This window comes from Camelina sativa, chromosome 15, assembly GCF_000633955.1.
Source record: "Camelina sativa cultivar DH55 chromosome 15, Cs, whole genome shotgun sequence".
Lineage (NCBI taxonomy): Eukaryota > Viridiplantae > Streptophyta > Magnoliopsida > Brassicales > Brassicaceae > Camelina > Camelina sativa.
In genome coordinates this window covers 8,802,821-8,814,480 of record NC_025699.1, presented here as the reverse complement: position 1 = coordinate 8,814,480, position 11,660 = coordinate 8,802,821, and the positions used below count along the sequence as shown (strand labels likewise).

Genomic DNA, 11,660 nt, shown 5'->3' with positions numbered 1-11,660 from the left:
GTAAAAAAGTACACTTTTAACAGTAACATACATAAAAAATTTGTAAATAAATATAAATCAGCGTATTATAACAAAAATAAAATTTATAAATACTACAACAAATTTTTATATATTTTTGTTAAATTAAATTCAATTTATAAAATTTTAAAGCCGCACATCGGACGGGTGAGTGATCTATAAAAGTACGAATTTTTTTTTTGTTTATAGCATTTCTTTCCGACTTAAACCAAAGTTCTTGTAATTCTTTTATATATATATATATAATAATTAATAATTAAAAAAAAATCAACATGAAACAAATGCAACAAAATGAAGTGGGCCTATGGATGGTTACAAGTACAAACACATAAAACTCACACATAAAAAATCCGCAAATACATCCTATCTAAAACATATTATTCTGACAAATCAATATACTCGATCTTGCGTATATTATACGTATAATTTTAATCAAAAACAGAAAAAAGGGGAATCCTTATAATGAACTGAGACATATTTCAATTTGATAGGAGTTTATATTTGACCAATAATAATTCATCTCCAAAAGTACGTTATTAAAAAAGATATTTCGATAATATTAAATCTTTACAGTTTGTTAGATTTATATTATTTGGTATTAAATATGTTTATTGTTGTTATCCAATAAAAATCTGGCTAACAGAACAAGACGATAAAAAAGAAACCAAAAAAAAAAAAAGGGAGAGATAAATATATTATTATAAAAGGAGGAATTAAAAAAGAAAAAAGTGAAAATATTAAAAAAGAAGAGAGGAAGCAATAAAAGAGAAGTAGCGTCCTCTCTTCAATTTCAACCGGCACTTTCTTCTCTTCTTCTTCTTCCTTCGTCGTCGTCTCTTCGAATATTACATAAACTTTGTTTTCTTATATATATATCTCCTTCCTTCCTGCACAGCACAGAGAGCTAGAGAGCCTTATATATCCATATACCATAACAGAAATAAGTCAACAGGAGATTCAAGAATCGATTTGATTTAATTTTTCTAAATACATATTAAAAAGCGAGTGGTATTGGATGGTGAGAAGAGAAGAGATAAAGGAGGAGAAGAAGGTGAAGGAGGAGGTGAGAAAGGGAATGCGTCTTGGGAAATACGAGCTAGGGAGGACGCTCGGCGAGGGTAATTTCGGTAAAGTTAAATTCGCTAAAGATACCGTTTCCGGTCATTTTTTCGCCGTTAAAATCATCGACAAGTCTCGTATCTCCGATCTCAACTTCTCTTTACAGGTTCCTCCCTATTCTTGCGTTTTTTTCGTTTACCATTTTCTAATTTTTTTTTTTTATTTCCTCCGAGTTTGACGGATCCAATTTTTTAATTTTGTGAACAGATAAAGAGAGAGATCCGGACTCTGAAAATGCTAAAACATCCCAACATTGTTCGATTACACGAGGTGCGCTCGCTCGCTTATCCCATTTTTAATCTTTTTTTTACCGAATGATAGGTTTTTATCGCGTGATGATGACTAGTAGAAAAGTATTACAATGTTTTTTTTGGATTATTATTGCTTTGTGTTTTTTTGTTTGCTTGCGGTGTAGGTTCTGTTTCATTTTTAGTACTTACCTGAATAATATGACAGAAAGTATTTTACATGTTTGAGATTAAAATATAGTAAACTACTTTTAGTTTCTTTTTATCTATCAAATCTTGCTGACGAGGATTAAAAAACCGTCTAAAATCTTGGATAAAATACGTTTGTTGCTTTTTTTTTTTTTTTTTTTTTNTTGGTATTTCTTTGAGTACTGTTTGAGAATATCCTATAACAAGTCCCTTTATGAAAAATTGTACTAAACTTTTGGGTCTTCGTTTTCGTACCCAAACACATGTTCGTTAACCTTGTTTTTCACGTTTCCCAATTAGCCACAATTTTTGTGGAGTATATATTTTTTAAAAAATAAGTTCCTTTAAACTATTGCATTATTGATATGGTGGCTTCATGGCTTGGATGGCCGGTAACACAAATCTGACCTATTCCATTCAATCCAAGGGTGGGTCCTTAATCGTGAAAAATGCAGGAGTTGTCGCTGAATCATTTATCATTATTGCTTAATCTTAGTACCTTTTTAAACTTTTTATCATATGGACCCACTTTGATCTTATTTATAGTTTAATTTTTAATTTTTAAGTTGTATTCTATACTCCACATGATTGTTGCTCCCTGATTATTGCTGTATCTTTGGGGTTTATTGTTGACGTGTAGTTATTTTTCAATTGCTTTGCCTTGTTACACGAGATGATTAGTCTTGACTTTTTGGTTAAGCAACCTAACCTACATTGTGGATTTCACATATTCGATACACGTATTCGTGCGTGGTCCACTTTTTTTCTAAGTTTGAGGCCGTGACTAACTCTGTCATGTTGTGCTTACCTTTTTATTTGTCTGTTTCTTGTATGAATGCAACTCCAATTTTAATATCCTTAGTCAATCTATGGATATGAATGCAACTCCAATTTTAATCTTCTTGTCAAGCTAATGGTCGCTTCCTTATGGTCATCATGCAGGTATTGGCTAGCAAAACGAAAATTAATATGGTCATGGAACTTGTCACTGGAGGAGAATTGTTTGACAGAATTGTAAGTCCCCTACTACTAACCTCTCTCTTTGCTTTCTCTTTTTTTAACAAGTGTCATTTAATTTTAAAGCTAAACTCACACTCATAACTCTCAGGTCTCCAACGGTAAACTAACAGAAACAGAGGGAAGAAAAATGTTTCAGCAGCTGATCGATGGAATCAGCTACTGTCACAGCAAAGGTGTTTTCCACAGGGATCTCAAGGTTTGTGCTTTTCACTGTCTTTCAAATCATGAAAACCTTATGGAATTAGTGCCCTGATGTGTTTTTTTTTTAATCTATATTGCAGCTAGAGAATGTTCTTCTTGATGCTAAGGGACATATAAAGATCACCGATTTTGGCCTCAGTGCTCTGCCTCAGCATTTTAGGGTACTTAGAAAACATCACGATCTTAAAACCTAACACAGCAAAAATATAACTTGTTGAATCCATTTACTAATTTTCTTTCTGGCATTTTAGGATGACGGATTGTTGCATACAACTTGTGGTAGTCCTAATTACGTTGCGCCTGAGGTTTTAGCTAACAGAGGCTACGATGGTGCAGCATCAGATATATGGTCGTGTGGTGTAATCTTGTATGTGATTTTAACCGGATGCCTTCCTTTTGACGATAGAAACCTTGCGGTTCTTTACCAGAAGGTAAAAAACCGCATCATCTCTTAAACATATTCCAATTCAAGACACACACATATTGAAGAAACTAGGTTGATAAAAGATTTGATATTAATTTCAGATATGCAAAGGAGACCCACCAATACCAAGATGGTTATCACCAGGTGCAAGAACTATGATTAAGAGAATGCTCGATCCAAATCCAGTCACGAGGATCACAGTCGTTGGTATTAAAGCCAGTGAGTGGTTCAAACACGAGTACATTCCTTCAATTCCCGATGATGATGATGACGAAGAAGAAGTTGACACAGACGATGATGCTTTCTCAGTTCAAGAAGTCGTAAGAATCTGTCGCCTCAACTCTTTGTTACAATTGCATTTGATTCGAGTACAGTATGCTCATTTCTCTGTTTCTTTTTTTGAACGGTGTAGGGATCAGAAGAAGGGAAGGGTAGTGATTCACCAACCATCATCAATGCGTTTCAGTTAATCGGAATGTCTTCCTTTCTTGACCTGTCCGGTTTCTTTGAACAAGAGGTAATTAAATAGTCTTTTACTCTGTTTCAGAGAAGTGCTCTCTGCTTGAGATAATGCATAGTAATAATAATAATTGTATTTTTTTTTTTGTATTCTCAGAATGTATCAGAGAGGAGAATAAGATTCACTTCAAATAGCTCTGCAAAAGATTTACTGGAGAAAATAGAAACCACGGTTACAGAAATGGGATACAGTGTACAAAAGAGACATGCGAAGGTGAGTCTTTAAAAGAAACACAACACGTTCTGTCTCTTCTTTAGCTACTTTGGAATATTTAAATCTGCAGAGGATCATTAACATGGAACTGCATTTTGTTTCAGTTAAAAGTAAAACAAGAAGAAAGCAACCAGATAGGTCAAATTGGTTTATCAGTAACAGCTGAGGTATATTAACAACTAGTTACATTATATTATACTATTTCACTATTTTAAACTTCTATTTAGAGAATATGTTTGACTAATGGAAGAAATTGTTATCATATCATAATAGGTTTTCGAGATAAAGCCGTCACTGAACGTGGTTGAGCTAAGAAAATCTTATGGGGATTCATGTTTGTATAGACAGGTATGCTACAAGTTGACATTTCTTAACTAAGATTCAATGGTTTGGATTTCTGACTACTAAACAAACATATCAAAGATGCAAACTGAATGTTAATTTTTTTGGGTGCAGTTGTACGAGAGACTATTGAAAGATGTGGGCACATCCTCGCCGGAGCAAGAGATAATAACATAGGTGTTGGTATTTTCGGCTGAAGAGATAGCTCTAATATTTTTATCTTATGGTACACCCATCCATGTTCATAATTCATTATCTTTATATATTTATATGAAAGGAGCTCGATTTATATAATGATTAGTGCAAATAACTGCATTAGTTACTAGTATAAACCGTGGCGTAGATCATTAAGAAGAATTAAAGCTTTTTTATTCACTAGTAGTACCACCTTTGTATATGCTCTTTTTTTTGGTGTGGCAAATTAGCTTATTAGCCAAAATCCCGAGAAGATCTCTTCATTTATTTTTGTAAATACCCAAAGCGCGCGATGCATTGGTGCACATATATAAATTTCTAATAGTAGTCTCAATTAACTTTACTCTCACTCATGGCCTATCAACATTTTGCGTCTTGTTAATGAAACAATTTCAGTTTTAAAGTCGAAACTTGAATGTAGTACAAAGAAGCGAGTAATCAAAGAGTAACAGGGGATGAAAATAAATATAAAAATGATACATCTCTTCTTAAATTAATCAAACGGCTTTCTCCACACACACACAAAAAAAAAAAAAAAAACAACTCAAAAACGCAAATTAAAAAAAAAAAAAATCCTAGAGGAGATTGTAGAAATTACGTCTTTATCTGTATCGACTAAACCAAACTTGGAACATAATTGAAAATAAATGGCACACATGATTTCACAAAAGGATTGAAAAGACCACCCCTTGTATCTTCAAATTGGATTTTTATGCATTCACGGTCCTCTCCAACAATGTATACAAAGTTGTTTCTCTCAACTCTGAACTTTGGCTCACAAACCACGGCCATCTTTTTCTCCTTGTCCGCGACGAAGAAACTCACGTAAGTCGAAAACATAGAACAACCGGAACTGTATATGTCTACCGTAATGAATTTGCTCCACAACGCTGCTTTAGTATCAATCTTATTAGTCACCCATACATCCACCTTTGGAGCATCATAACGCTGAAGTAACATTGAGAGTTGTTCTTCTCTAACAACTGATAGAGCTATAATTTTATGATCAGTGACCGCAACTTTATATGGAAAAAGGAGTTTGTTAAATACCTCTGTAGTAAAATCAAAGCTGAGTAAAAATGTATAGTCGTGGTTCTCCTTATACAAACCATAACAATAAGTATTTCCCTTCAAAGACATGCCACGTGGGCGCGGGATACAGTTGCAAGTGACGTCATTGAGAACCCTCCATGAATCAGAGCTAAAGTCATAGATTTCATACTCCGTAACTTTTTTGCATGGCTGGCCGTCATCCCAATACCTCAAGATTTTGTAGTTACGGCAAGACTTGTTGTTTCCGTATCCAAGGAAAAACTTAGAGTTTCTCTTGTTAAGTAAACTGTGGTGGATCCACCTGGTTTGACCAGTACAAGGGTTCCAAGCCACGAGACTATGGTCCTTGGTGGTGCACAATAATAAACCCTCGCACTGAAAGATTTCGGATACATCGACTTGGTCTGATGATTTAGAACGAGAATCCTTTAGGTCAAATCCCTCCTTAAGTTCTATAGATGGAGCAGCAACGTTTTTGTGAATTTCATCATGGAGATTGCCTACACTCATCGGACAAACTCTATAGTCCTTCAACATGAGGACCCCGAACTGTTTCGCTAAGTGCTTCTGCTTCACGACGAATCCTTTGTCTTGGAATAAACTGTTCCATAGTTTGCAAGTAGATCTTAACCGAGTCAAAGTTGTCACCTCAACTCTAGAGAGTATCTCCTCTACCAATTCCGGGGGAAGATTCGGCAGCATCATTGTTTATCTTCTGATCTTTGGTAAAGACGGCTCGAGATCTGTATACGGTATATATATATATATATATATAAACAATTAGGGTTTTGATTTTAGGGTCCAAAATTTTCAGTATTTATTATCTATACAAAGACTCTATTTACAACAGAGTCTCTATCATATTTTTAAAGAACACTAAATTAAAAGGCACATAGCACAAGGTCTATATTGAGTTTGAGCCGGCCGTGGTAATGCAAAGAAAGGTTTATATATATTTAAAAAAAAAAAAAAAAAAAAAGACTCGTATCAATAGTAGATAAAAACGACGACAAAGAAAAAAAGAACAAACAAAAGAGATCAGATGCTTTTTGTTTTTTCTTGACAAACTAATTTCGATATTTTTTCCTTTGCGCCTAGGTATTATATATTACTGCTTGGGGGATTTGAACCAAACTTGGAACATAGTTGAAAATAAATAGTCCGTGTGATGTTTTTGGAGAATCTCAAACAAATATTTCTCTGTAATATTTAAGCTCTCCAATAATGTCGACTATGTGTCCGCTAGTCTCATTGATGCCTTTTATATATAACCTTCACAACACACGGCCATTGTCTTGGGTCGTCTGATCAATCTTATCATTGGTTTTCACCCAAATCTTCATCTCATGATTATCAAGCCTCTTATGTAACTCTGAAAGTTGTTCTTCTCTAACAACCGATAGAGCTATGTACAGTATGATAATTAGATTTCTGATTCAGAAGTATTGGAGTTAGATATTATTTACAGTTGCTTAGCTAGATTATCTTCTTATATTAAGCAGTTCCGAGTCTTAAGGGTAGATTCTATATCTTGTTATGGTTGAGATATTCCTAGATCGTAGATAACAGCTTATTCGAATGTATATATGTATGTACTTCACCAGATAATAAAAACAACGTTTTTATCAATATTGATCTATGTTCATGGTATCAGAGCTCTGAAAATTTTCTTTGAAACAAAATTCTCGTTAACTTTGAGAGATGTTGACGAATCCAAACCCGAACCCGACTCCGACCCCGACTCTAGCAATGAACGCGACTGTGGAGGTGCGAAGAACCATCTCCCCATATGACTTGACCTCAGCCGATAACTCAGGTGCGGTGATCTCTCATCCACTCTTGAAAGGTATCAACTACGACGAATGGGCCTGTGGAATGAAGACGGCATTGACTTCATGCAAGAAGTTTGGTTTCTTGGACGGAACAATTGCAAAACCGGCAGATGGGTCTTCTGATCTGGAAGATTGGTGGACTATTCAAGCTCTATTGGTGTCTTGGATCAAGATGAGCATCGATCCGATGTTGCGCTCAACGATCTCGCACAGAGATGTAGCCAAAGACCTTTGGGACTACTTGAAAAAGAGATTTGCCGTGATGAATGGGGCTCGCATTCAACAAATCCAATCTGAACTGGCCTGTTGCAAACAGCGGGGACTCGCCATTGAAGCTTACTTTGGTAAGTTAAATCGCATATGGGACAGTCTTGCAGCCTATCGTCCCATAAGAGTGTGTTCTTGTGGATTGTGCACGTGTAATGTTGGTGCAGCACAAGAGAATGACGGAGAGGAGGACAAGGTTCATCAATTCTGGTGTGGTCTTGATGATCACTATCGTGCGGTCCGCTCGAGTCTTGTTGCACGCGTTCCGGTCCAGTCTTTGGAGGAAGTGTACAACATAGTGCGTCAGGAGGAAGATCTAAGGGCTCATGTGGAGGAGAAACCTGAGGTAACTTCTTTTGCTGTCCACACCAAACCACGTTTTCGTCTTGACGAGAAGGAGAAAGAAAAAGGGATGTTGTGCAAACTCTGCAATCACTATGGTCATGTTGCAGAAAATTATTATACTGCCATAGGATATCCCGAATGGTGGGGGGATAGGCCTAAGAGTCAAACAATTCAAGGACGAGGGCGTGGTGGTTCAAGTTCCACAGGAGGTCTGAGCAGTGGCAAAGGTCGAGGTTCAATGACTTATGCCAATCGTGTGCATGTTCCTAATCTTGACAAGGAAGGACATGAGCAAGCTAATCACGTCATCACTGACCAAGATCGTGATGGAGTGACAGGTCTCACTGATCAGCAATGGCGTTCAATCAAAAGCATTCTCAATGCTGGGAAGGACACCACAACAGAGAAAGTAACTGGTAAGTCTTCTACACCGTCTTGGATAATGGATACTGGTGCTTCTCACCATCTAACAGGAAAGTTTGAGATTTTGTCTGATGTGCGTGATATGGCGCCGGTTTTGGTGATTATGGCTAATGGCCGAGAGCAGGTCTCTCTTAAAGAAGGGACAATACAGCTTGGTCCTGATCTTGTTCTGAAATCAGTTTACTTTGTGGAAAATTTCAAAACAGATTTGATCTCTATGGGACAGTTAATGGATGAAAACAGATGTGTGGTTCAGTCGGCTGACACATTTCTTGTGGTTCAGGATCACAGTATGAGGACGGTGATTGGAGCTGGTAAGAGAGTTGGAGGCACTTTTCATTTCTGCAAGGCCGTGGAGACTGCTCTCTCAGTTACACTAAAGGATGGTCAATCGTTCGAGTTGTGGCATAAGAGAATGGGGCATCCATCTCCTGCAGTTGTAGGCTTGCTTCCATGTTTTTCTGATTCCGTTTCTGTTAAAAACTTGAATAAGGCGTGTGATGTTTGTCTCTGCGCAAAGCAGACTAGAGATTGTTTTCACTCAGTATGAATAAAACATCTTTTGTTTTTGAATTGGTTCATGTTGATCTTTGGGGTCCTTATCGGACACCATCACATTCTGGGGCAAGATACTTCTTGACAATAGTGGATGACTATTCAAAGGGTGTTTGGATTCATTTGTTAAAAGATAAAACAGAAGCACCAACATGTTTGAAATTTTTTTTTGCTCTTACAGAGAGACAGTTCGACAAGCGTATCAAAACAATAAGAAGCGACAATGGTTCTGAATTTCTGACAAGTTTCTTTCAAGCTAACGGTGTTTTACATGAAACTTCCTGTGTGGGAACGCCACAACAAAATGGCAGGGTTGAAAGAAAGCACAAACATATCCTCAATGTTGCAAGGGCACTGAGGTTTCAAGCCAATTTGCCTATATAGTTCTGGGGTGAATGTGTTCTTACAGCAGGCTATTTAATTAACCGTACACCCTCTGTCGTGCTGGGTAATATGACTCCGTATGAACGTTTATTTGCTAAACCACCAACTTATGGGTATCTAAAGGTGTTCGACTCTCTCTGCTATGCTCACAATCAAGCTACTGGAGGAGATAAGTTTGAATCAAGAAGCCATCGATGCGTGTTCATGGGTTATCCACAAGGCAAGAAAGGTTGGAGGGTCTTTGATCTTGAAAAATCAGAGTTTTTGGTATCGCGTGATGTGGTGTTTACAGAATCGATTTTTCCATATGATTCTGAAACAGCTTTGCCTATGGTCGATAACGATGAAGAAGGTCAACCCTTGTGGGCACCAATTTCATAAGGGATAATAGAAGATGATCCATTAATTCCGTCGATCCAGCTAAGGCCCAATTTAGAGGTCAGTCCGAATGACACTGGTTCAACAAGTAATCCAGTTGGGCCTGATCCTCAAATTTTGGCCCTAACAATTAATGAACCCGCAATTGACCACACAACTAGGTCCTTGTCTTCAGCGAACCGGAGCTGGTGGCTGCTGATGAACGACTGGGCAAAGGCCACCGAAAGAAAACACCATCGGTTCGCCTTAAGGACTTTGTTGTCAAACCTGTCACGACAACAACAGATGAACACGAGGTGAATGCAGCGGTTGTCTACCCGATTTCCGATTTTGATTCAATACATCTTTTTCTGCGGAGCACACTGCGTATGTTGCAGCTGTGATTTCAGAAATCGAACCGCGTTCATTCAAACAGGCGATGCAAGAGGAAAAGTGGCGTAATGCAGTTGGTTCGGAATATGGCTCTTTGGAGGCCAACAAAACTTGGACCAAAGAAGATCTACCCCCGGTAAAAAGGCAATCGGATGCCAATGGGTGTTTAAGGTCAAATTTCAATCTGATGGCACAATCGAGCGTTACAAAAGCACGTCTGGTGGCTTTGGGCAACAAACAAGTTGAAGGTGAGGATTATGGCGAGACTTTCTCTCCAGTGGCACGGATGGGAACAGTGCGATTGTTTTTGGATACAGCTTCGAAAAACAATTGGAAGGTTCACCAAATGGATGTCCACAACGCCTTCCTTCATGGGGATTTGGAGGAAGAGGTGTATATGAGAATGCCTCCTGGTTTTCAATCAACAGATCCAAATAAAGTGTGTCGTTTGCGCAAATCACTCTATGGACTGAAGCAGGCTCCAAGGTGTTGGTTTGCGAAACTGTCTACAGCCTTACTGAAATATGGCTTCGATCAAGCTACTAGTGATTACTCTTTGTTTACGTATTGCAAAGGTACGACTCGAATACATATTTTAGTTTATGTGGATGATTTGATAATAACGGGAAGCTGTGAAGAAGCGACAGAGGCTTTCAAGAAATATTTGGACTCTTGTTTTCATATGAAGGATCTAGGTGAATTGAAGTTTTTTCTAGGCATTGAGGTTGCTAGAAATAGTTTTGGTTTTTATCTTTGTCAAAGAAAGTATGCACTAGACATAATTTCTGAAACTGGTTTGTTGGGTGCCAAGCCAGCTGATTTCCCTCTGGAACAAAGTCACGGGTTGGCTAGGTCTGCTTCACCTCTATTGGTAAATCCTAAGCCTTACAGGCGTTTGTTGGGGCGCCTTATCTATTTGGGAGTCACACGGCCAGACTTAGCCTTTTCAGTTCATATCCTGGCTCAGTTTATGCAAGAACCAAGGGAAGACCATTGGCAAGCTGCTTTGAGGGTGGTACGCTACTTAAAGTCTGATCCAGGACAAGGTATTTTGCTTCGTTCAGATAATGATTTCCAACTCACGGGTTGGTGTGACTCCGACTGGTCAGGATGTCCGTTGAACAGGCGGTCGGTTACAGGATACTTTGTGCAGCTGGGTACATCTCCGGTTTCATGGAGAACAAAGAAGCAGAAAACAGTGAGTCGTTCATCCGCGGAGGCTGAATACAGAGCTATGGCTGATTTGGTACAGGAGCTTTTGTGGGTTAAACGCATGTTACGCACACTAGGAGTGCATCATAATCAACCGATGATTGTGCGGTGTGACAGTAAATCAGCGATCCACATAGCAACTAATCCTGTGTTTCATGAGAGAACAAAACATATTGAAAATGACTGTCACTTTGTCAGAGATGAGGTTGTCACAAGAAACATTCAGCTACATCATGTTCAAACGCACTACCAACTTGCTGACATTCTAACAAAGCCAATTGGACAAGATGGCTTCTGGCGGTTCCGGCACAAGCTTGGCATTCATAACTTGTATGTTCCAGCTTGAGGGG

The 11,660-nt window shown here is 38.0% G+C and overlaps 3 protein-coding genes across 3 annotated transcripts; 2 read left to right on the top strand and 1 right to left on the bottom strand.

The window, feature by feature from the left end:
* On the top strand, positions 749-4,672 carry LOC104746094 (CBL-interacting serine/threonine-protein kinase 1). The gene is made up of 12 exons (XM_010467495.1): positions 749-1,243; positions 1,345-1,407; positions 2,517-2,588; positions 2,683-2,790; positions 2,876-2,956; positions 3,047-3,226; positions 3,321-3,539; positions 3,632-3,736; positions 3,836-3,952; positions 4,057-4,119; positions 4,226-4,300; positions 4,409-4,672. The coding sequence occupies exons 1-12, from the start codon at positions 1,034-1,036 to the stop codon at positions 4,469-4,471; spliced, it is 1,356 nt and encodes a 451-aa protein (XP_010465797.1). The 5' UTR covers positions 749-1,033; the 3' UTR covers positions 4,472-4,672.
* Positions 5,105-6,247, bottom strand: LOC104748272 (putative F-box protein At3g17500). Its single transcript, XM_010469943.1, has one exon. The coding sequence runs from the start codon at positions 6,245-6,247 to the stop codon at positions 5,105-5,107; it is 1,143 nt and encodes a 380-aa protein (XP_010468245.1).
* LOC104748271 lies at positions 7,244-8,959 on the top strand. Its single transcript, XM_010469942.1, has one exon. It carries the CDS (start codon positions 7,244-7,246, stop codon positions 8,957-8,959), a length of 1,716 nt encoding a protein of 571 aa, XP_010468244.1.